Genomic DNA, 27,291 nt, shown 5'->3' with positions numbered 1-27,291 from the left:
AGAAATGTATTTACAAGCACAGCTGGGTGGCTCAGTCAGTTAAGTGGCCGACTTTTGATTTTGACTCAGGTCATGATCTCAAGGTCATAGGATCAAGCTCTGCATCAGGCCCCATGCTCAGCACAGAGTCAGCTTGTCTCCCTCCCTCTGTTCCTACCGCTGCTCATTCTCCCTCTCAAATAAATAAATAAAATATTTTTTAAATGTTCTTACAGAGCTTTGTTATCAGACAGGTGGGGGCAGAGAACCATTGAAAATGATTCTAATTCTAGCTTGGTTGACTAAGAAGTGAAGAAACAGAGCAATAAACGAAGTATTTTAAGGAAAAACAGTAAGTTCTATTTTGGACACATTGATTAAAACTGTTGATTTCAGTTTAAGATATGTACACTTTCCCCACCCCCAATAACTTGCTTAATTTAAATGCTTTATGTAAGATCTCCAAAACAGTACCTTACCCATAATCAACTAACATGGCTTCATTTTATTTTCTACTGTTCCTTACCAGTCTATTTGTGAGCAATTCAGAAGAATACTAGAGTCAAAAGCCATATACTTTAAAAAAAAAAAAAAAAAAAAACTCCATAGGAAAAATGTCCTAAAGAACAGAAAATGGCCTTCATTCTTGTGTTCTAACCTAGTATATTTACAGGCTTCCTCAGGAGTTTCCTGACTGCCATTTCAACTCTTCCCAGCTAAGCAGCCAGGGGTAATAAACCACTACAACTTCCTGTTCCTTACTGTGCTGATCCAAGCTCAGGACCGCTGAAAAGTCAGGTGGGAGGCAAAATCCAACCCACATTTGACCCAAGAGTAGGATTCTGTGGACTTCAACTTTGATAGACCCACTGTGTGAGAAGATCGGTGTCTTTCTGCAGAAGGAGAACCTAGGGAAGGGTCCAAGTGTGGTACCATACAAATCTCTGCACAGACTTCTTTTCACACCCCCTTCCTGTCCATGTGCTCTTCGATGTATCCGAGAACAATCTAGTAAGAAGCCGATGAGAGTCGGGTGTCTAGATAAACATTCACATGGCATCGTCCTTCCATCTAGTGATGCAACAAAAATAAGAGTATCTGTTATGTGCCAGGCACTACACCAGGCACTAGCCAAGTAGTCATCCCAAAAAGATGGATCAAATACCACTTTGAAAAATCCTTAATTATTTATGGATAGAAATGCTACTGAGAAGAATAAACTAACTAGCAGGGATTATGCATTTACCATGTTCTAGACACTGCTCTATATACTTAACCTGTCTCATCTCATTGAATCCTCTCCACAACTAGCTGAGATCAGCACCATCATTTCCCCCATTTTATACAGTCAGAACAGAAGCTCAAGGAGAAGGAACCATCTGCTTAGGTCACTCGCTCATTGGTGGCAATCTAGGGTTTCTTTCTTTTTTTTTTTTTAACTTTATTTTATTTATTTATTTGACAGACAGATCACAAGTAGGAAAAGAGGCAGACAGAGAGAGAGGAGGAAGCAGGCTCCCTGCTGAGCAGAGAGCCCAATGCAGAGTTTGATCCCAGGACCCTGGGATCATGACCTGAGCTGAAGGCAGAGGCTTTAACCCACTGAGCCACCCAGGCGCCCCTGATCTGGGGTTTCAAATCTAGGTCTATGTGACTCAGGACTTCAACTCAAACCTCCACTACATGCAGCCCAGTAGGTGCGTCAATCACACAATCCATTGACGATTGTCCTTATCATTTGTTTAGAGAAAGGGCCTTGCTTTTCATATTTTTCTAATTCACTACTGAAAATAATCCCTTTCTTGCATTTACCCCTCTTTTGCAGCAAGCCTATCCTTTCCTTTTTTTCTTCTTTGACCTCACTAAATCCTGAGGAGGAGGGGCAATACATTTTATTACCCCTTCTGACTCAAGGCAGTGTAATATATCTCCTTTTAGTCAGTGTATTTAGCTCTGGCAGCCTCAGTAATGTAAAGGGAAATCGGGGAGCTTGTGTTTGGACATACTTCTTCTACTCTGAGGAACACTTTCATCTCAATAGTCTGCAGATAGCTGTGCAAGACCTTGAGACGGTCATTCAGGAATTGTAGGCTGCTGATTCCTGTGCGTTCTGGAAGACATAAAAACAGTTACAAATTGCTTAACAGATGATGCATAATATTGGAGATGAAGAATCTGGCTGTGAACACTTACACCAGGGAAATCCTGTGTGTTATTTTTTTTTTTCCAGTATAACACCTTATGCTAAGGGTTTCTAACTGGCATAGAGTTTAATACCATTGAATAATGATCCATTATAAAAGGAAAACTGAAATTTCAGAAGTTTCATCACAGAAAGCATGAACATGGACTTTGGTGCTTAATAGACCTGTGTTCTGAGTTCTAAAAGCCATGTTCCCTTAGGAAAGTTAGTTACTTCACATGGTTGAACTTCAATTGGTTCACTCACCAGAAAGAATGCTACCCTGTATTTCGTGGTATGGGAAGATCTGAAATCCATAAATGAGGACTTCTAATTAAAAGCAACATTTATTGAGCACTTACTGTCAGGTTCTGTTGTAGGCACTGCACATATAGTAAGTCCTTAAATCTCACAATAGTCCTTTGAATTAGAGTTTGTTTGTTTGTTTGTTTGTTTTAAAATATCATTCACATTTTACTGGTGAGGATACAAAGTTCCACAGAAGTTAAGAGTATTCCCTGATCATACAGCTAGTAAGTGGAGAAGCCAAGATTTGAACTCAGCAGTCTAATTGCAGTCATAACCACAGCAGTAACCCTCTCCAAAAGTTTTGGGAACCTAACATCTTATAGGAATACAGACTTAGGTTCCAATCCATTCTCCTTTCTTGATATAGCTTAATTTTAAGAATAGGAAACTCTCTCAAAGACCCCAGGAAAAACTGCTCCAATTTATTTCTGCAACCTGTTCAATTTTAAGTTTTACCCACACACAATTGAAGTTTTTTTTTTTTTTTTTTAGGTTTCTAATTTTAATTCCAATTAGTTAACATACAAGGCTACATTAGTTTCCAGTGTACAATACAGGGATTCAACACTTCTGTACATCACCCAGTGCTCATCATGACAAGCGCCCTCCTCACTCCCCATCACCTGTTTCACCCATCCCCCACCCCCACACACACCCTCTGTTTATTGGTTTGTCTCCCTCTCTCCTTTTCCCCCTTGGCTCTTTTGTTTTGTTCCTTAAATTCCACATATGAGTGAAATCATATGGTATTTGTCTTTTTCTGACTGACTTATTTTGCTTAACATTATGTTTTCTAGCTCCAATCCATGTTGTTGCAGATAGCCAGACTTTATTTTTTAATGACTGAATAATATTCCATTGTATATATATCACACATCTTTATCCACTGATCAATCGATGGACACTTGGAGAAGTATTCTTAATTTATAATAGAAACACCTTCCTTCAGAACGTTTTCCCACCTAACTCTGTACTATTCTTACCTATAAGCAACATCAATGGTTTGTTTCTCTACCTTTAACTCATTCTGGATAAATTTTGAATTAACTGTTTCATATTATTATACATTCTCTACATGTTTGTGTGGGTTTTCTCCATAAGCTTAAAACTATAAGATTCTTGTATTGTAACTTCTCACAAAAGTAGTCATATGTCTCTATGGTTCACCATCTGCAGCCAAATGCTTTCAAATATTCAAGGACTCAGACTACCTAAAAAAAAAAAAAATGCATTATCTGCAAAGGGTTTTTAAATACAATTAACAGTGTTATATTAACTTCAAGTGTACAATATAACGATTCAACAATTCTATACATTTCAGTGCTCATCACAATAAATATATTCTTAATCCCCTTGGTCTATTGTACCTATCCCCCTACTCATTTTCCCTCTGGCAACCAGTAATTTGTTCACTGTGTTTCAGTATCTTTGCCTTTTTCTTTATTCATTTGTTTCTAAAATTCCACATCTGAATGATACATTATGTGACACAAGGGACACAAATATCACATCATGTTATTGGTCTCTCTGTGATTGACTTATCTCACTTAGCAATATCCTCTCTACGTCCATCCATGCTGTAAATGGCAAGATGCCATTCTTTTTTTATGGCTGAGTAATAGTACATCACAGAGACACAGCCCACATCTTTATCTGTTCATCTGTGGATGGACATTTGGCTTGCCTCTGTGTCTTGTCTATTGTAAATACCGCTGCAATTACATAGGGATGCATATATCTTTTCGAATTAGTGTTTTCATTTTCCTGGGGTAAATACCCAGCAGTGGAATTACTAGATCATATTGTAATTCTATTTTTTTGTGTTGTTATTTATCATTTTCCACAGTAGCTGCACCAATTTGCATCTCTACCAATTTGCATTTGCATACAAAAATTTCTTTTTCTCCACATCTTAATCAACACTGGTTATTCAGGTAACAGTTTTATACTGTTCCTTTCAGTTTCAGTAGTTCAAAATGCTAGCCCTTCTATTTCACATATTCTTTCTCCTAATTGAAAGATTTGGGGGAGTCTTGTGACACTTGCATGATTTCTTTTTTTTTTTGCCAAGAATTAATTTTCATTTCAAAGCAATGGAAATAAGGATTACCTCAGGCTTTTAATTTGTCCCTTTGCAGAATTTATTGAACAATTGTTATTATTTTTCTGAGGTAGATTTCATGGAAATCTACAAAGTATTTTAAGGTACAGTGTTGGTAAACATGATTTTACACGATTTCACATTTGAAAAAGTACTTTTTAAAAAATTAGCATTGAGGGACGCCTGAATGGCTCAGTTGGTTGGACGACTGCCTTCAGCTCAGGTCATGGTCCCGGAGTCCCAGGATCGAGTCCCGCATTGGGCTCCCAGCTCCATGGGGAGTCTGCTTCTCCCTCTGACCTTCTCCTCGCTCATGCTCTCTCTCACTGTCTCTCTCTCAAATAAATAAATAAAATCTTAAAAAAAAAATTAGCATTGATTTCCCTTAATAAGCTATCATATAGTAATAGATAAAAACACAGATAAAACAAAATCTTAATAAAATGATAAAAGCCATCTGGTGAAATTAATCAGAAATTTATGGGTCAGGTTTTTTGTTTATGTTTCCTAGAAACGTATGAAGATCTCTTTCATAAAAATATGTTCAAAAAGATGAAAGCCAGAATGCCATTGCAAAATAAGGAGGAAAATCATCATAGTTTAAGATGCCTGGAGTTAACAATTGCATAGCATAGGTCTTAAATTCTTTTAGTAATCAGTGCTCACAAAATTCTGCAATGTACTTTACATAACTAAAAAAATCTGACATTTCAGCAGGGTCGCTCCAACCTTCAGTCTGAATACATGCAAAATGAAGCAAGTAAGATGTACTTATGTGTTTGTCTGAAGAGAGTAGTTGCCATTCAAATTCATATCATACTCTCTTGCAGATATTTTGCACTGTGTGATTTAGTGACATCCAAGAGACCACTGAATTCTCTAATGATGTTCTGATTTTCTTAACAATGAACACCAATGAACTTTCCCCTAGACAAACCAGATGGAAACTAAATTGTTTCTGCAAAATGAACAATTTGTGAAATCTTTGCAAATTGAATTCCAAATATACTTAGAGATGATCTTGACTTCCTCTGTAACAACATGCAATGCATTTAAGGCCTACATGAGAAATACACTAATTAGCTGTGCAACCTTTAAGCAGAGGTGAATGAGAACAGAAGATCACCACTGAAGAGATAGAAGTCAAAAACCCTGGGCGGGGCGTGGGGAGTAATATGCAGATGAGACAGCTTCCTTAAGAAACTACAAGATTAAGAAAGATGTCGTCAGGGATGTTCATTTATTGTCTCTGAGTTGTTCATGTTAATCTGTTTTCTGAAGGAAGTCACTGAAGTTAAGTACACTTCACATTGCTTCAAGTCAGTTAGCTACAGTCAAGATGAAGAAGTTCAAATTCGTAGTCTATATGTCTATATACACTGTTCCACAGAATCTCATCTGTATCCAAAAACTGAAGGGACTATGCATGAGAAAGATTTTTTCTATTACCCACAACCTAATGACAGTTTTCACAGTGACCTTAAGAAACTACCAAGTAAAGGCACCTGAGTGGTTCAGTTGTTAAGCGGCTGCCTTCGACTCAGGTCATGATCCCAGGGTCCTGGAATCGAGCCCCGCATTGGGTGCCCTGCTCAGCAGGGAGTCTGCTTCTCCCTCTCCTTCTGCTTGCTGCTCCACATACTTGTACTCTCTATCTCTCTGTCAAATAAATAAATAAAATCTTTTTTAAAAAAAAGAAAAAAAAGAAAGAAAGAAAGAAAGAAAATGAAAAAGAAAGAAACTACCCAGTAGATACGACATGTTTGTGAGCACAAAGACTTCATCTCCAGTAAAGCGTTTCTTACAATTCCCATGGCATTCCATCTATAGAGGGTTATTACTTCCCTGGAAAAAACTAAAATGGCCATAGTCATAATTGACTTTTATACCTACTTAGACCTACTTATACTTTTATACTTTTATATACTTTTAAATACTTTTTTAATACTTTTTTATACTTTTATACTTTTATACCTACTTAGAAACTCAAATATTCCACCTCAGCTATTACGTCATCAAGAAAAGGAGGGTTCTTCTGCATCTTTACAAGATCCAGCTCCTCAATGTCTAAAAAAAAGTTAATAATGAAGCAAAGAAGTAGGGGAAACTTTGAAAATGTTATTCTACTGTTATTAAACTAGCAAGAAAAAAAATGTTAATACCTTTCATTTCATGAAGCTCTTTTATATCTTTAATCTCATTATATTCTCACCATTCAAAGGTAATTGTGTTATTATATATAAATCTAGTTACAATTTCTCTTCAAACATCAAACTAGAGAAATTCCTGATGTGACTCATGTACCATTTTTAAAGCCTACACAGTCCTCCCAAATTACAATTGTTTTCTCTTTGCCTTTTCTACATTTTTGCTCTGCCAAGTTATTTTTCCCAAGGATCTTTATCCATTGTCTTCGGCATACTTACTCTCCTAGAAAGCTTGACCCCCAAAATCGTACATCCACTTTTTGCTTTTAATAAGAAATCCAAATGATTCTTTTTTTTTTTTTTAAGATTTTTATTTATCTATCTGACAGACGGAGATTACAAGTAGGCAGAGGAGATAGGCAGAGAAAGGAGGAAGCAGGCTCCCCGCCGAGCAGAGAGCCTGATGTGGGGCTCAATCCCAGGACCCTGGGACCACGACCTGAGCCGAAGGCAGAGGCTTTAACCCACCGAGCCACCCAGGCGTCCCAAATCCAAATGATTCTTAACTCAAGAAAATTTATCAACCAGGTGTTAGACATAGCCTCCTCCCCCTTCCAACCCCACCCTCAATCACTAGGGTATATAACAGAGCCTTTTATTTTTCCCCTCTCAGCCTTAACCAACTAATTTCAAACTTTTCCTACTATAGCACAAAAACTAAGAATTGCTATTTTTCTCTGTCCTATGCCCTTCCTACCGTAAGATAAATTCTCTTGATCTGAGCTTTTATACTGACCTTTAGCCATATGGCACACACCATGTTAGACAAAACTGACTAAAACACTGGACTTATTTAATGAAAGAGGCAGATAAGTAAACAGACGTGTAAAGTGTGATATTACAAGTGCTATACTGAGAGTCTGGAAATTGTCATGGAAGCACAAAGATGGGGAAAAGACCAAACTCTTACTCAGGGAAAGACTCATAAAGAGGTGACAGTCGAGAAATAAGTAGGAATCCAGTAGAAAAACAAAGGAGAGACTTTATACGAGGCAAAGGAAGCAGCATGTTCAAAGATGGAGCACACAGTAGAACCTGGGGCGATGGGGAACATTGAAGTATAGTTCTTGTTCTATTTCTTGCAAACTCCAATGAAATTAGTTTCAGGTAATAATGTCTCTGATGTATAGTGTGTATCTCCTTCAATACTGCTTTGCACAATACTTTCATAATTTTCCTTTTTATGGCCATGGACTTTATTTTCTACTTTTGCATTATCTGCATAGATGCTCTTTTTATTTTCAAACGTGTTCTCAAATGAGGCCATCATTTCCACAAGTCTTCCTAAAGGGCAGTTGTGTTTCACCTGGATTCTTGCATTTCTGCCATCTTCATTTGTCCTTCCTCTTAAAGACTCTGAGAGCCAGGCACATCCATAAAGCTCGTCTTTTCCAGCTTTTGTCTTTCCCACTACACATTCACAGCCACGTCTAACCCATGCGTTCCCTTTCCAAGAATCCATTCCTCTGCTCTAGGTGCTGTTCTCCCCCCCCATTAAGGAGAATCAACCTCCACCCCGAACCCCATAACCAATCCCTTCTGGAGTGTTAACTTCCCTCTTGCTTTATTGCAAAATTAATATATTCCTTTCAGTCAATAATAGTTTCCTCCATCTCCCTAAAAAGTACCCAACAGCAACTTTTAGGGGCCACCGACCCAGGAACACATGCCCTTCTTGCTAAACTCCTAATGCTACCTTATTCTTATCTACAACTTTTTATCTTCAGATTATTTTTTTCTCATAGGAGTTGTTGACACACATGCAAAGGACCTCTCTAGCTGTTCCAACCACCAGCAGAATGCATCTCTGTTCTGGATTAAAAGCAAATTAGAAGCTACGTGTCCATGCTCTTCTCGATGGCTTTCTATTTCACACTTTCCTATGTCCCTATCCTAATGCCAAATCTCCCTGCTGCTGTTAATGGAACTTCAAAATATCATAGAATTTTTTTTTTTTTTGCACCAATGAGATTGCTGTAACCTATATCTCTTATTTCAATCCTGAAGAAAACCAACAGTCTTAGCTTTACATTGCTCAGGGAAATCACCTCAGTGTTTTGTGCATTTCTTTCTGACACAGTCTACAGAATATATCCATCTTCTCTGTCATCTAAAGTTCAAATCAAATTCTTTATTTCTGTGGATTTGAATTACTGCAAATACCTCTCCTGGGTTCTTGCCAGTTGAACTAATAATTAAGGTCCCACCCCCGTAGTCCCTCACCAGGCAGCAAGTCTCACCTCTTATGAAGTGAGTCCACACAAAAAAAACTTCCAAATCCTCCCACTGCTTTTTTCACCATTCCCGAGTTGTTTGATTTTCCTTATCATCTCTTCCTTCTGCCCTCTTTCTAATAGAAGATGAAACAGATAAACATTTTTACTCTCTCCTTCAATTTTGTTCTTTCCTTTTATTCCTTTCTCTATTTTTTCCCGCTGCCTTGGTCCCTTTCCTTCCCTGTCTTGTCTTTTCTGTAAGGCTCCCATTTGCTGTGGACAGACTCACTCCAGCTGAAGCCAGAGTGGAGAAGCTGGGTTGGCCCCTCTGACCTCCCTAATCTTGTTTTTAAGTAGCTTTTTTCCCCGCCAGCAGCTTCTCTGTGACTCGCCCGTCTATACCACAGTTCTTTTTATCACCTTCCTTTTGGTCTTCTCCTTGATTTTTGTGTTCCCCCAGGCTCACATGTAGATCTTATGTAAGCCTCAAAGATACAGCAAGAGCTGCTTATCTAGTTCAACAGCAAGAGAAGAATTTGCTTAGAGCGCCCCCTAGAGCTGTTTGGTGGCACAGCTTGGGTCTGCTCAGCATTCACCATCTCGTCTTTCACCCAGCTCTCTCAGGACGAAAAGGAAAACCTTCCTGAGCCAATGATGTTTCCTAACTGTGTGGCACTGCCATTCCCTCCAGACTTCCTCTTGGTCATCATCATCGTGGAACTAAAAAGAGAAAAGTAGTCTCTGGATAAAAACATCACCCTGGCTACTGAGCTTTCTCTGCCAAGACCTTATTACCCCACAGTATCCCCTTTCAAGTTAGTTAGCCTGCACCAGTAAATATAACTACAAGTGACAAAAGGTCAGGATGCAAAGTCTTTGCAGTTGTTGAGTATGATTAGTAAAAATTTAATGCTGCTTTATCAGTGCCTAGGTAGAAATCAGCCAAATGCCTACCTCCATCACAAGAGATAACACTCTTCTCAAGGTGAAAAGTGCCCAACAATGCCTTCCAATGATTACCTGGCATTTTTTGTAGTTTGTTTTGTTGTTGTTGTTGTTGTTGTTGTTGTTTTGTTTTGTTTTGTTTTGTTTTTTTAATGTATGTTCGAGGATCAATGGCTCACCTGCCACATATTTCTTTATAATGCTTCCTTTTAAGTGCAGAGGTCATTTTACATTTTTATTTAGAAATAAGTTGCTCTTATTTCAAAAGTACTTGCTATCTACATTTCACTTTTCACTACAGAGGATTAAAATACTTATTTGAATTATGGAAACCAGTGTTAAGAGTCCACTCGACCCCAGAGGCTCAGTCACGTTTGTATGAGAAAATAGAATATTAAAAATCAGGCCTGACCCAGAAAATCAAGGACATGTAGTTAACACAGGGAGAAGATTAATGGGACAAGGCAACTTGGTAAAGTTTATCTTTGGATATCTTCCAAACTGTTTTCCATTTTCTCCTTTCTTCACATGTCCTCAGACAATTGATTTACCTGGATTCCCACTTATGCCCTCTTCTAAGTAAAGCCGCATCCCAAATTATAGACATACTCAGGATCTTCCCCATTTTTGCCCATTCCCACTCAGATAAATCTTCCATACCCCCAAGAAACTGTCCACTAAAATTTAATACCATGATGGATTGTCCTATCATCCACTAGGGGGCAAAACGGTATTTACCATTTTAAAAAACTCCTAGAGATTGAAAGCTTTAATAAAAGGTTTTGAATGGTGGTATTTCAGGCATCATAGCACACTACGCCATGAAGAATCTTTTGACAAGGACTCCCTTTCCATTCTGTACTCTGTTCACATTCCCCTACCTTCCACTCAAAATTCACATATAAAATTAACCATAACAAATTCCTCTACCTTCTCTATAGTGGTTCTTCCTAAAACATGTTTCTATAATGGCACTTGCCATTTTATGTTGTATCTGTTTTAGGCCTATTCTTCCTGGCCAAGAATAAGTCTCTTAAGGACAAGAACAAGTTTCAGTCAGCCTTTTTTTCCCAGTAGCTTGCACCATGACTGACATACTGAAAATATAAATTAGGTGTTCGGTAAACTAAATCAAGTACAAGACTAAGTGTTGCTCTTTTTTTGGCAAATCACAGAAAGTGGAATGGATTACTAATCCCACTTCTGAGTGGATTCTGACAAACAGCTAGTAGTCTCTGACAGAGTGAAGCATTCAGTAAACATATTCAATCTTTGACTCAATAAATATGTACTAACCATCTTCTATGGGCCAATCACTATGCATATAGATAAAAGGACACTATGCAAAGATGATCAAATTCATGGGAGTGAGGTACAATGCAATGACTACAAATACATGATTGCTGTCCATGATTACAGTTACTGTAAGTGATTATAATATAGGACTATTACAATCAATAGTTCAAGGAAGGGTATTGGAGGACGACTAAGGAATATATAAGAAGAGCCTTATTTAGTCTGGCAAGTCAGGAAACGCCTCTCTAAATATTGAGGTAAGGTCTGACAGATGAGAAAAAGTTAACTAAACGTAAGGGAGAACAAAAGGACAGAACGTGTCAAACAAAAGAACAGTTTATGTGATGGTTCTGAGTATGTTGCTAATGTGACATATTTGATCCTATGAAGATGGCTGATGTGGCTGGAGCACAGAGGGGGCAAGTGCCAGGAAAGGAGGCTGAGGAGTAAGCAGGAGCCAGACCCCATATTATAACTGATGGTAAAGATGGTGGTCTTAATCCCTAGAGAGACAGGACACCTACCTGAGGATTTCGAGATTTGTTATTTAAAAGGTAATTCTGTCCACTATAGTTCAGGAGTAAATTCAGGAGGACCAACTAAGACTTCTAGAATAATCTAGATGACCGAATGGATTCGAGTGGTGAATATTCTAATACAGAATGTGAGATATATTGGGTAAGGATGAAAACAAGTGAGCCCACTTCTGAAATTTCTAACAGATAAAACACAACAAGTAGTTGTGATCAATGGTAAGGCCCAGTTTTCTGGCTTGCGCAACTAGTTGGAGGCTCATAGCAATTACTGAAATAGAGTGAACCAGGTTCGTGAAACTAGATCATGAATTCAGTTTTTGGAATTTGAGTCAAAGATGTGTGTGAAATATCCTAGTGTGGAAATGACAAGAAGGCAGTTGGAGAGAGTCTGGAGCTCAAAGTAAAGAGAAGACACACACTTGGCACGTGGCAATCACTTTTACATTGTTTTTAAAGCTGTAGACAGGGAGAGTACATGCATATTCCATTTATTGCATTCACTGGGCTTTTTACAAATAGAAGGTTTGTGAAGCAAATCTATCACTACCATTTTTCCAACAGTATTTGCTTACAAATCTCTGCCTCTGTCACATTTTGATAATTCTTGCAATATTTCAAACTTTTTCATTATATTTGTGATGAGTGATCTATGATGAGTGATTACAAGTTATAAGCACTCATCTGATGGACAGCATTTTGGGGGGAAGAATTAAGGTATGTACATTTTTTAGACACAATGCTATTGCACACTTAAAAGACTGCAGTATAGTATAAACTTCTATATGCACTGGAAACCAAAAAATTCATTTGACTCACATGATTGTGTATTTGCATTATCGTGGCAGTCTGCAACCAAACTTGGAAGCTCTCCAGGTATACCTCTACTAGTTTATGAAAAAAAAAAGGGGGGGTTAGGATTAAGGCTTAAGAAAGACCAAGATCAAGACTGAGTGGTCAGAGAGGCAGGTAAATCAAGAAAGCATTGTATCGCAGAATCCAAAGAGGAGAGGGATGTCAAATTCTGCTGAGACTTCAAGGTAAAAAAATATTTACAGCTACGATGAATGTTATCTGGAACCCTAGCAGCAGCCATTTCAAGAAAATGGAGAGCAAAACCAGTGGAACATGAATAAATAGGGACAGTGATTGTCACTAATTCACTCAAGAAGTCTGGCTCGGGAAAGGAACAGAGGAATGAGGCATTATCTAGAGAAGAAGGTGGTTGAAATGGGATTTTTGTTAAAATATAGTAGTATTTGCTGTTTGATGAGCCAGATACTCATAACTGTATTATGTTTATTTTGCCCATTGATTATTGTATGCTTTACTATGTCCTGGTACCTGTGTAGGAGATGTCCCATAAGTATCTGTTGAATGAACAGTACCTGTAGATAAATGCCCACATCTCAGTCTACTGCTCTTTTCCCTCTTCTGTAACGTACTTTGCTGTTACTTATTTTTAATAGGCATTTTGATTTTCTACTTTCATCATTCTTATTTTGATCTGGTCAAAATACCTGTTTCTGTTGTATCTAATAGGACTACAAGTGTAAATAAAGTACATCTCCAATTGACAATAAATATATTAAGAAGAAATTTTGAAGATCTAAATCATAAAGCAGATATATTTAATTGTATGAATTTTACATTTGTAGAAACTTGGTCACTTGTTTTAGGCGTTTTGTAACATTTGTAACTTGGTTTAAGCGGTTACAGGACTTTGCAGGTACATCCTTGTGTCTAGAAGCTTTTTGCCTTCTTCTTCACATGGTTCACACAGATTTTTCCTGTTGACCTTCATATCTCAGCTCAGGCACTTGCTACCCCAGGACATTTACTTATCACACCCCATACATACATACTGGCTCTGATTGAAATGGGAGAGCTAGATGACTTGTTTTAAAGCTAGATTTGCATGGCAAGCCCATAAGTTTTACAAAGAATGTGCATTTGGGTGGCCAGAGAAATTGATGATGATTATTGGGGATAAAAATCTCCAATTAAAGTATCCCCCCCTTAGTTCTGTCACTAGACCCTAGGAAGTTCCAACCTTCTCTTTACTCCTATAGCATTGGTGGCATCTCTATGGTATGATTGCTTGATTTTTTTCCATCTAAATCTGTCACTCTACTTCTTTCAGAACTTTTAAAGTCCTCTTATTCATCTAAGTATTTGGAGTCTGGACTAGTAGTCTTATGGTAGAACCCATTTTTTTTAAATAAGAAATTAATAATTAAATTAATCCAGAGTTAATAGGTTATATAGTATCCCCTCATAAAGTAAGTATTCAAAGATATAACATACTGTCTCATTCACCTGAACAATTTACTGTGTATTTGTACACTAGGCCAGGTTCAGTCTTTTTAGCCTCAATACATCCACACCACCATTTCATACTGTGACCATCTGGACCATTAGATATAAGTACTGATTTGGCAGATAATTCAGTGGTATGAGTATAGTTGTGAGAACAAAATGAATTTGAAAGCTACTACCACCCAAAGGATGTATTTAAAGCTACTCTTATTAAGATGAGAAACTTGACATTATCCTTTTTATAACTGGAAATGTCCTAGTATTTTTATAAATGAAGAATATGCAAATCATCTGAATTTTCATTTTGAGATTTTGGGGCTGCCATTTTTTAATTTGTCAACCTTTAAATAGACTCCCAACCTCAGAGAAAAACCCTCTACCCAGAGAAACTATCACCAATTTGACACATGGAAAAATCTTAGGATTAACATAAATAGAATATGTCCTTGTAAAATGTCACAGCATTAAGTCAACTCAGTTACCTTTTTAAAACTCATTCAAGAGTACAGCATTTCCAACAAGCTTGTGAACTTAGCTCCATTTGCAAGGTCACAAAAGATGAACCCCTCTTTTCACATATAAAATGATGGATGGTGCTATAGAAGCCATCAAATAAATATTCATTTTAAGTCAAGCTTTTTATTTATCCATTGGAGATGACCTCTGTTCTAAAATATATATGTAATGCTTCTCAAAAAGGAAAGGCATTGCTGTGGTTGTCTATTAAATCATTAATTTTTGTCTACTCTATTCAGTGGCTGCTTTAAAAAATAACAGAATTATCAAGCTACTCAGAACAAAGGTTCTTTCTGATTGTCAGCTCCATATTCTAAAAGCACGGGTTAATTTCTCTGAATTTCACAGCTGGAACCTTCTTCACTAACTGGCAGTTTCTACCTAGTGATCAAGGCAATTGACTAAAATAAATTATACATAAACCTGAAATTCCTAATAGTAATAAGGCCCCTTCATGAGATAATCACACCAGCAGAAGTACTCATCTGTTGGCTGCAACTCTATAAGGTTTTGAAATTATCTTATAAAAACCACATTTCCAGAAATGTTTTCATTTCTAGTTCTGTGAAAGGGCTAACATGGCTACATCTATGGCACTAGGCACAAAGAAGGAGCTCCAAATATATTCATTAACTGACTCATTGATTAAACTGGATATACTGTTCATAAAGCACTAGAGTCCATGCTGTTTATAAAGCAAACAGTTGGCGAGGTACTGACTTCAAAAAACAATCAACAGTTATTTATACTGCTAGTATTAAGAAAGCACATAATAATGGTTTATGAAGTACAATCTCTGCTCCCCTGGAATTTAGGATGAGGGAAACTCATATATGAAATAAATAGGGGGAAAAATATCATCGCTAGGCACTATGCTGATGGCTATAAAGCAATCGTTAGCAGAAACCGACATTGGCTAGAATAGTAAGGGGGTACTTTGTTAACAATATAAACTTGGACTAAGGCTTAAAGGTCGGAGTAATTTTATTAGGCAGAAAGGACTAAAGACATTGCAGATGGATTTCCTGATTATGCAAAAATTTGGTGATGAAAAGGAATAGAACTCATGGAAATGTAGTAATAAATGCTTTGATGAACTACCTCCCACACACACACCAATCTTGCACCATCTGACTGCCTAGAGCATTGATGGCTGATGGCTCATAACTGGGGTCCTTCTTCTTAGCAGCACCCTCAGCAGAAGAGACTGCTGGTAAGATGTGAGGACAACCCACACCCAATGACTGGTAGATTCAGGAGCATAAAAATTTCATCTCTTTTAAGAATTCAGAACCTCTCTGATGAGCTATCCCAGCTCTAGAGCTCCCCATAAGATTGGCTGAGGCCTCTAGTAAGACTACATCACAGCCCAACTTTTCCAACTATATAGTCCTGCTCCCTGCACTCTCCCACAGGTGCTGATCTAAAGAACACTCCACTCCAACTTACAAATCTGAGTCTGCTTCCCTGGAGAACTTGACCTGTAGCAATAGAGTATAACGTGGGGACCAATCTGACTGTATTTGATAGAAAGCAATTTACATGTATTCATTCAAGGGGCATATATGGACTTTGACTCTGTGCCAGCCACTATTCTAGGGCTTAGAACATAGAGAATGAGAAAAATATTTCTCTTCTCTTGTACACCTGATATTCTGGTGGGGAAAACCTAAACAAACATAATGGAACTTTAAGTGATATGTGCTAGAATGAGAAAGAAGCAGAACAAAGGGACAGGTAGTGTGTATGCTTAGGAGCAGTTGGGGCTTTAGATAGGATGGCTATATAAAAACTCTGAAGAAGTGATGTATGAACAGAAAGCTAAATAAACTAATGGGACAATCCATGATAGCATCTCGGAGAAGAATACTGTAGACAGAAGGAACAGCCAAGGCAAATGTCCTGAGGTAGAAGTGTGCCTGGCATGTCTTGAGGAGAGAAAAATCAGGAGCACAGTAGGAGGTAGGGAATCAGACATTAGGCCTTTTTGTGTAAGGAATTCAAATCATTCTAAGTCAAATGAGAAGACAAGGAAGGGCTGTAACTAGGACGGCCTCATGATCAGATTTCCATTTTAAAAGATCCTTCTGCCTGGAAGGTGAGAAGGAATCTAGAAAGGAGCAAGACTGGAAGCAGACAGGTTATTAGGAGGCTACTGTAGAGGTCTAAGTTAGCAATAAGAACTTGGGCTTAAGGTCATGAATCATAACAGTTTGCCTGGGGCTGAAGTTTCTCAGGGTATGTACAGAACATTTAGGGCTAAAACCAATAGTCTTCTGCAAATCCAGAAGGTTGGTCTCCCTATCTGTACCAGAGGGAAGGCCTTTAAGTAGAGAGTTGAGGTCAGATTCAAAATATATTCTGAAGGCTGAGCAGATAGTAAAGTAGAAGAAGAAGGTTTAAATAGTTAAGGCAGAGACAAAGTACAGAGCTTCTTCAAAGTCAGGAAAGTGGGTTTGGACTTTGAAGGATTAGCCTGGCATTAGTATATAGTCTATACCGGACTTTGGAAAGACTATGACTCATGAGATCTTTCATCAGACTGCTGCAAAAAAAAAAAAAGATGACAGAAATGTTCAGAGCGGGATCTCAAACACCATGGAGGCAGAAGGGATGGCAGTGATGACAGCGAGAGCGACAGTGGCAAATATCCCAGCAGAGATGGAGGTCATATTGAAGGTAGAAGAGAGGAGGGTAGAGGTCATGTTGATAAGGATAGGGAAAAATTAAGTAAAATTTAAAAATCCATTTGAGAGACCTTGACAAAGAAAGAAATGTCAAGATTTGTGGGCTGAAGGACTCAAGAAAAACAGAAGAAACACTAGTCCCTGGAAACAGATTACTTAGTGACACTAACCAAAAGGGATGTTGGAAAGAACAGGTCAGGGGGAAATCTGGTGAAGAACAACCATTTAGTTAGACGGCACGACTGTAAAGTGGGAGTGGAATATCGAAGTAGGTTGTCAGTTGCAGTATCCGTGTATCTTTCCAGATGGCGATCTGATAGTAAAGAAAACTCACTATTTTGAGTCAAAGGACCTTGCTGAGGTCCACAATGAGATGGCTATGCAACCTCTGGGTCTTAAACTCTTCATGTCTAAAAGGGGCAAAACTGCTTCACAGGGCTGTTGTAGAAAAGACAAGACGCAATTGTCAAGGAGAAGTAAGGAGCTGAGATGCAGATTGGAGGGTCTTCTTTCTATGTCAGTTTTTCAGAACCACTTCTGTTCCCCATCACCATAACCCCACTAAAGAAATCTTTTTTTTTTTTTTAAGATTTTATTTATTTATTTGACAGATAGAAATCACAAGCAGGCAGAGAGACAGGGAGAAGCAGGCTCCCCGCTGAGCAGAGAGCCCGATGCAGGGCTCCATCCCAGGACACTGGGATCATGACCTGAGCTGAAGGCAGAGGCTTTAACCTACTGAGCCACACAGGTTCCCCAAGAAATCTTTTTTTATTTTTATTTTTTTTTTTTTTAGAAATCTTTTTTTAAATGGAGAAAATCTTGGTTTCTTGAATTTTAAAGTAATACATAAAAACTCTTGGTATGTGAAAATTGTGAAATAAGAAGTTGATGTTAAACTCTCCACAAAACTCAAACCATTCCAGTTCTTCTGTGTAAGTGACAGGAGATAGAGTAAAACCTTCATACGCTAGAACAAGACTCCAGGAACAAGAGTACATCTCCATCTAATCACAGAAGTTCAGTGCTAGGTTTCATAGAGGATAAAAAACTACTTGCTTTCCCACAACTCATAATGATAGGAGTCCCCAGTCTAAGATTCTAAAGTAACAACACTTACTTAAAACATAAGCCTCAAACCTAAGTCTTATTTCAGCTGTGGCCAAATAGACCCCATCTTCAGGACGGGTCAGCAGAAGCACCGAGTTCTGCCAGGCACGTACGTCTGAAGTACAGCCTCCCCATGATGCATATCCTGGTTCTTCTTCTTCACATGACCTTCAGATTCCTAGCCCATCCCCAACATATGAAAAACACATTGCCATCCTATTTGGAAATATCCTATATCAATTAATCTAGAGTCAAGCCAACATGCAGCAGAAGTCCCAATTCTGAAATTTTGTTTTAGAAAATTATTAAAGCCGTTTTTTAAAGAATTAGAAAAAGCATATATTTATATATTATTGAGATAGTGACAACAAAAAAATATATAACTAAAGGTTCATATGAATTAGACATTGCCTTTTCTTGAGAATGAGTTTCTATCTGCTTAATGCTGTAAAGAACACAAATTCCAGAACAGTGACTATCTTTCCAATGGAAGAGTTTCAAACACTGTAAAGTAACTCCAGTTGATTAGAATAAAAAGACATGCTCAATTTGGCATGTCAGTTACAATTTTATAGGCATATGAAATTTTATATATTCAAGTTCCTAAGCTCAGGAGTTAAAAGTAAATCTGAAAATAAGCAGTCTTCCAAGTTTTTCTTTCTCCTAAAATACCAATTTTGATCTATCCTCCCTCCTGCCACACACACACACACACACACACACACACACACACTCCTTCTTCCTCATCCCATAGCTTTATAATTACAAGTAACTTCACCTATTTCTCCTACCTGAGACATGGTAGGTTCAATCTCTAACTCCTCCTTCTAGAGAAGGGATAGAGATTATGCAAAATCTCAAAAAGTCCCTATATATCACAGAATTGAATGATAAAGTACTGGAAGAAAAGTAAGTTGTATTGTTTCTTCAAAAATAGGAGATGTCCTCAATTGAAGACTCTTATATAGAGAGGGGCCATTCAAAAGAACAGTCATATCTAAAATGCTTAACTAGAACAGTTAGAGTAACTTGGTTCTGAAACAGACGGAGTTCCCCAGGGAAGGTACTGTGGCAAAAAGACAGAACCCTGCAGAAAGAATCCTCTTCCTAGTGAATATTTTTGGACTACAATTTTGTTCATTTACATTTAAAGGTTCAGATGAATCTGTCCACACTTTGTATTAATTTCTATCATCTTGATTCCCATTCTGAATTTTCACAAAGACTAAGAAAAGGAATATATTCTACTAGATTCTCCTCACGTGTAAAGTCATAGGGAGTAAGTAGACACTTTGGGTGAATTTAGCACATATAACTATTATCTAAACTAATGGAAGGGAGATAGGACATAGATAATTCAAAACAGGGATATTTTCCAAATTTTTCACTTATTTATTTTTTGAGAATGCATGAAAAGTGATAAATCAGCCAAGGACCAGTCTTCAAGGAGTCATGGGGGAAAATGGAGACATGTGCACAATAAAACAAAAACAGTCTTAAGTGACATAAGAGATATATGGGTAAGAGGCTAGAAGGACTCAAGGAATCAAAGAACTGGGGGTTTTATAAACACATGTGGTGATGTTTTCAATAAAGCATTACTTAAGCAGAAAATCTATCCCTCTCCCTCTGCCCAACACACACATGGAATGATTACTTCTCACCTATGGATAAATCAGAAAAAGTAGATTTTTTATAAGATTTGAGAGGGGATGGGTAGAAGTACGGGGCAGTGGACAGGCAGAAGGAGTGGGGAGAGAGTGCCAAGAAGACTCCCCACTGAGCTCGGAGCCCTGAACCAGTCTGGACCCCATGACCCTGAGATCACAACCTGAGCCAAGACCAGAGTCAAACACTTAACCCACCGCAACACCCAGGCACCCCACACACTTTGCTTTGATGGACAGAATGAATACCCAGTAAAAGGAATTGTATTTCCTTAAGCAGTTAAATTACATCTTGGGCAATTACCTCCATACTGAAGACTCAGGCTGATTTAACACATACATGAAGTTGTAGATAAGACCAAATACAGTTTTAATAAGAGCATAAGAGGAAAAGGTCTTCTGTACCTTATTCTTACATTAAGCCTATCTGCAGAAGTCGGATACAACCATCACCTTTAGAATCAGAATTTACTTTGTGGGGCAGGGTGGGGGCGCGGAGGGGAGAGCATGTCCTAAGAAGTAAACCCCAATTTGCCATATACCTAATTCCCTGTCTCAGAATTCCATGTAGATACCGCCAGCCTCCTGCCCATTCTCATGCTTATGTGAACTCAAATTCTCCTCATGTTGAATACTATGGTTCTTAATTCACATCCTAGAAAGTAAGACACTTAAAGGTATCATAACCCATAGTTCTTTCTGGGGAAAAAAAAAAAAAAGAAAGTCAAAGTTCTTTATACCATCACTTTAAACTTTGACTGAAATGTTCAGAAATGCCAGAGATACAGGGTTGGTGAATGTTCCTAGGACCTGAAATAGGATACCCCTGAAACAATGGGAGGGGGCTAGGACATGTGCTGTATTGCTGTATATTTCGCTTTTCCAACCTGTTCCTTTGATTTGTACAACTATTAGAATAAGGGGGAAAAGTTGAATCTCACTTGAAAGGAGTAAAACTGAAATGGCAAAACTTCTTATATGTTGCCTTTCACCTACTAGGAATTCAGAATTTCTCATTAATAATTCAGTCCAGGGGCACCCACCGGGCTCAGATGGTAGGGCACGTGACTCTTGATCTCAGGGTTGTGGGTTCAAGCCCCACATTGGGTGTAGATCTTACTTAAAAATAAAAGAGTTAAATCTTAAAAAAAAATCTTTTAAAAAATTGAGTCAAATGCAAATACAAGTCCTTCTCCCAAAAACTAAGCATTAGACATAATCCTATTTGAAATGTAAAAAGACAGAAATTTAGGTAGGTTGATTCTACTAAAGGAGCATTAGACTCTTTTCAAATCTATTTAATAAAGTTATGAAATTTTGCCAAGATCGTTGCAGTGCTATTCAGAGTAGAGTTTCTAAAAAAGTCATCTCGGTCTCATTTCCTGAACTATTGAATTATGGATATATTTTGATGAATGATAAAGTATAGATGAGCTATTTAAAACCAAAATGGTTAAAATCACTCTTCATACCTCAGTGAATGAAAGACCACTGGGTAAACGCCAATGAACCTAAGAGCTTTCACATTCTAATTATCCTAACCCTCCTTGTGAAGAATTTGCAATGTGTGTGTACAAACTATATTCACCTTTATTCGAAAAGTTACTTATAGTCTCTTATTGGTTTCACAGCAAGAGAAATTGGGTGATATTTGCTTCTCCCTTCGCTATGTACCCACTGCCGGCAAGCTGACTGTTGTCATTCTGGAGGCAAAGAACCTGAAGAAGATGGACGTGGGTGGCTTATCTGGTAAGACTGTCATGTTTACTGGTCTGTTTTTTTTTTTTAATGCTCTTTCATCGTGGATACCACATGCATCGCACACATGCTGTGACTCCCCATTCCTTATTGATCACAGCTTCCTTCCCATGAAGAATGGAAGCGATCTCAAAATCCATCCCAACACAGTGCTCCAGAAGCTCCTCTCAATTTATTGGAACTATAAAAGATGAAATCTATTTTCCTGTTTCATACCCAGAGTAGCAATCATTAGTTCTACTGCACTGAAACCGGATTTTTTTTTTCTTCTGCTTCTCTTGCAAAAGGCAACGCCTATGACCATTTTGAATCTTTTTTCTGGGTGTTTTTTGTTTTTTGTTTTTTAATCAAAATTCATCCATGACATGAAACCAGAGTTTTAACTGAGACTTCTTTATTAGGTACTTGATAACCTAACAGTTTTTAGTAATACTGTTTTATTAAAGGTGCAGCATTTCAAATATAAGTAAACAAAATCTATTTGAGGGTGACTCCTCAAGGCAATGCATTTATTTCTACAGTCTATGATGGGGGTGGAGGAGACTTTTGGATTTTAAGTTCTATATAACCCAAACTTAGTTTAAAAAAAAAAGGTATACTCTTGCTCAAAAGCAAAGTCAACTGAAGGATTTCCACAATTGAATAGGATTTTTAAATTTTCTGTTCTGCATAATTATATTTTCAATTTTTTAGTAAAACATGAGAAATTTTCTTTATGTGCCACAAGTTCATCATGAATACACTATAGTTATCATTGTTTGTGGTTGTGGAATTAGAACCCACATTACTGGTTATTCAGTGCTTTCTATTGCAAACTTCAAAAAGTCACCCTAACGCAACCTGGTCATTTTATATTCTAAAGCATAACAGCTCAAAAATGCTAAAGGTGAGTTTCCACTTGCTAAACTACTAATTTGTCGACCAAATTCTCTTGGTATTTATTTCTCTTTATAAATAAGTTGCCTGGGGAAGCTGCACTAATTCATGTCACAGAGACCCCACTTAAAAGCTTACTGCTTTCATTGCTTAAAGAATAACAGAGCAAATTTAAAACAACAAGCAGTTTCCTCCAGAAATATTTTTTAAAAATCTAATGTGTGTAGTAGGGAAAATATATGTGTATATATGTATATGCCATACATACATATATACATATATACATATATACATATACAGTGGCACTGAACATCCCTAACACCAGATATGGCTTGAAAATAGTTTCTCACCTAAAGAACCTGGTACTTACTAGAGAAACGGGAGGTTCCGGGTATGGCACAGGAAGTTTACAAGCCTAGAACATCTCATCTAACCAGAAAGCGCGGAAGCTACCAAAGAATACGAGGGTCTTGTCAAAAGACTTGAAAACCACTAGCCAAAGATGTGATCACTTGAGCATTGGTAATCTAATAAATGCAGGGTATTCAAACCTAAAACAAAAGATCATTTAATGTACAGATAAATTCTCAGCTTTAAGGACAGTTCATTCCCAGATACTACTTAGTATCCTGAGGTAGGACCTCAGGCACCTTTGACCTTGCTTTCCTTTGGTTCAATGGTCATAACGTCTTTGTATTCTGCTGCTCATACTCCTCTCCCAACTCCCATGCCAACTATCACCTCATTACCTCTACCTAGTACTCCCCTAATCTTCCTTCCAATTCACTGTATTCCCTTTAACAGAGTTCCAGAGGCAGCTTAACCATGAAGCCAGTAAAACTCCAGGGTCCCTCATTTGTTCTGTCTTCTTCCAAGGTCCTAGAAATGCGTTCCCATGATCACTGATATTTCAGCCTCAATTTGTCAGTCACTGTCTGAGTCTCTGACTTTGCCACCATCATCCATCTCTTCTTGTTCAGCAGCATCTGAGTGGCTACAGGCATTTTTGAGATTTAGTTAAGGGAAGCTGGGTCTGGCAGAATAAATTTATGTAGCTTGTAATCACTTCCATGTGTAATTGGGTTATTGGTGGCTACCAGGGGAAGGAAGGGCTGCTGGGAGGACTCCTACCACCCACTGCACTGTCTCAGCACCGTGACATAAAAGGGGCAAGGCCAGAAGTCATATATGCTCTAGTACTCATTGTTTTCTAGGGTTGGTTTTTTTTTCTTGTTTATGTTCTTTTTTTCAAATATTAAACTCCATTTGCTAAAATGTCTAGATAATTGAACCAAAGTGGACTGATTCACCAGGGTCTAAAGTTATATTAGTTTCAGGATCCACACACCCTGGGTCTACCCCTACATTGGAATTACCTGGGATGATTTTGTTTAATTATTAAATATTAAATAAGGATATTTCAAGACTCCTAATTTCAAGGACTCCATCCCCCTGTGAAGTTAAGTCAATCATTCAGTTCCACATAACACAGATCCCTCCAGACTATGTCCCACTGCATTTCAGTATTTTAACCAAATTGTATTTTGTATTTTAACCAAATTTAACCAGCACACAGTTCTTCAGACTATGTAATTTGCTGCTTCCATTTGTTGTTTAAATCATTTCCTTCACCTTGAATTCTTCCTTCCAACAATGCCCAGCTAAATGCTATCCATTCTTCAAGCCAAGCTTAAGTCTTATTTTTTTCCATCTGTTGAACAAATATATAGTGTTTTCCTCCTTTGTGTTAGGCATTGTTCTTAGACTAGATTTATATCAGTGGACAAAAGAGCCAAAAGACCCTGACCTTGTACACTTTACATCTTAATTTGGGGAGACAGAACCAATAAATAAGACAGAAGTAGGAGAAGAAATACTGGGGAGTAGTTTTAACTGTGGTGGTCAGAGAAAGCCACAACCTGAAAGAGGTGAGGAAACAAGCCATGGGCTGTCTAGAAAAAAGAACATTTGGGTGGAGGGATTTCATAAAGTCTTTTCTGACTCATCCCGACAGGACGCATCTTTTCTTTTTTTAAATGCCAACAGCAGTTTGTTTACACCCTTCAAACATCACGCTTCTCTCACTAGACTGTGCTCTGTATTTCTATCTCCCACAATGCCCTGACTGGTAGCACTGAACATAGCTGCTGAATGAATAATGAATTATTTACAGAAGAGCTATGGCCTGGAAAAACAAGTCTTGCATTTCAAATTTGTTTAACCTACTTACCATTAAAGTAACTTTAAGAACTTGGATGGTCTATCTCAAAGTAATTTAACCTATGTCTGAGACCAAAATTATATAATGAGATCATCCCAGGTAATTCAAATGTTTAACTACATTTGCTGGAAATGGCTAGTTAATTGGGTTAATTGGAACCAAAGTGGGTTGTTTTTACTAGGGTTGGAATCCCACTCCACCACTACCAGCAATTTGACACTGGACAAATTATTTCGTTTTCTGAGCCTTAGTTGCATATCTATGAAGTGGAAGTAACAGGATTTTTTTTTTTATAAATGTGTTGTGAGAAATAAAGCACAGGGTCTGGCACGCCTAAGTGCTCACTAAATATTCTTGTAATCATTTCTGTTACTTTATGAAATTTTGGGCTAAAAATGGAAAATGTGAAAGCAACCAATGAACAGTTTAACCAATTCTTGAGTGAATGGGAAAAAAAGAAAGGTTCATTTTATAAGACTGGCTGGTCAGTTAAGACAAAAATGAGATCAGTAGACCTATGCTTTACATAGACCAAACAGTGAATTAAGACGAGGTATTCAATAAACCAGGAAATATTAGGGGAAAAAATGGAAAAAAAAAAAAAAACCTTTAATTTTTCTTACTACTCTATTGCAAGGTTTCTCTTCTACCGTGTAAATTCAAAATACATTGCATCAACATTTTACCTCTCTTATCTATCCATATAGCAAGTCACACAAATCCCAATCCTTCTTATAGGGACAAACTTGACTAGACCATTCACATGTCTACAGTAGACCTTTGTACTTACAAGCTTAATATTCCAATTCTCAAGTATTTGCAAGAAACAGCTAGAGTTTCTGAATCTAGCTATTTGTATTGAAACTTACAGGTTTCAAGGCTGTTCTTCAGGAATAAGTTTGTAGAGTAGAAAATGAGTTGGGTTTCTTTTTGTCCTGTATTTGGAAATGGGAATGGAAAATCAAGCCGTCTGCCTAGTAACCACTTCTCGGTATCCTCACAGCCTTTTATACATCTGTGTGCTTGGAGTAAATTTCTCTTCAAATAATTATCTTTTTGTGAAAACTGAGGAAGAATATGAACAGTGTCTTAGTCCAGTTAGGCTACTATAACACTATCATAAACTGGGTGCCTTAAATGGAAATTTATTTCTCATAGTCCAAGATCAAGGCACCAGCAGGTTCCATGTCTCGTGAGAAACTGCTTCTTGGTTTATAGCCGCTGTCTTATTTTTGAGTCTTCACAAGGCAAAGGAAGCAAGGGAGCTTCCTGGGATCCCTTTTTATAAGGACACTAATCCTTTTCATGAAGGCTCCACCCTCACAACCTAATCTCGCCTTCCAAGGGTCCCACCTCCAAATACCATCATATCAGGGATTTGGTTTCAACATGGGAATTTTAGGAGAATGCTAACATTCAGTCTACAGCATAGAAGTCTAAGAAACTGATGACATTAAAAAAGTTGAAGATTGTCAAAGGTGTGAGGTTGTAGGTCTTGTATTTTTGAGCTGTTTATTTTATAACATTCAAATCTATACCTGTGCAGACTTATAAGTTACTCTCAAAGAGTAAATACCTTGCTTCTAACTGAATCCCTTGCACCGGTTTATGTTACAACTGCTTTCCTCACTTTTTGTTTTGGTTGGTCGGGTTTTTGTTTGTTTTCTGTGTGTGTGTGTGTGTGTTTGGAGGGGGTCTGTCATACCAGAAATTAAGTCTTAAATTTAAGACTTCTAGGTACAGCTTCAGTGAGAATGTTCAAGACTAAAAGTTCATTTGGGCTTTATATCACAAATAAAATTTTTTTTAGGTCTTCTAACCTAAGAATAGAGCTGTTTGAAGAAAAAAAGACCAAACTTCTTATTGAGCAAAATGGACTGGAATAGAGCTTTTAAATTTCAGTTAGGTTGAAGCTTTTCAACCTAAATCTAAAAAGAAAATTTTTAACTCTTAAGTCATTATAATCTAGCTATAGAACATTTTCTAGTTTAGAAATCCTTTAACTTGGTTTTTTCATGTGGTTCTCATGATAGACCTGTGAGGTAATTTCTGAACATAATATTTTCAGAAAATTGAAGCTTAAAGGCATTAGATAATGTGAATAAATCATTTTGCTTCATGCCTGATGCATAGAAGGTGTTCAATACTGGCAACTGCTGTTGACATTACTGATATTCAAAGTGAGTCGCTTGTAGATGGTATAGCTGGTACTAAAGCCCGGATTCAGATTCTGAATGCAGAACGTCTCAAAGACCATTCCATTTCCCCTCTTCCCTGCAGCTGGCACATAGTCCTTTTGAGATTTTTGCAAGTGGTTTGTACAGCCAGGAACCATGGCAAATATACAAGAGTAAGAAGTTTGTCTATCC

The 27,291-nt window shown here is 37.7% G+C and overlaps 1 protein-coding gene across 2 annotated transcripts in view; it reads left to right on the top strand.

Annotated features, from left to right (window-relative positions):
- Positions 1–27,291, top strand: part of SYT1 (synaptotagmin 1) — a 539,629-nt gene that overhangs the window by 420,605 nt on the left and 91,733 nt on the right. For both annotated transcript variants that reach the window (XM_059402413.1, XM_059402412.1), the window contains exon 8: positions 21,699–21,816. In XM_059402413.1, coding sequence (XP_059258396.1) covers positions 21,699–21,816 — 118 coding nt within the window. The remainder of the gene's footprint in view (positions 1–21,698; positions 21,817–27,291) is intronic.

This window comes from Mustela nigripes, chromosome 6 (assembly GCF_022355385.1).
Source record: "Mustela nigripes isolate SB6536 chromosome 6, MUSNIG.SB6536, whole genome shotgun sequence".
In the NCBI taxonomy this organism is placed as follows: domain Eukaryota; kingdom Metazoa; phylum Chordata; class Mammalia; order Carnivora; family Mustelidae; genus Mustela; species Mustela nigripes.
Note: the sequence above shows the minus strand (reverse complement) of the source record. Positions and strands in the feature narration are given on the sequence as shown.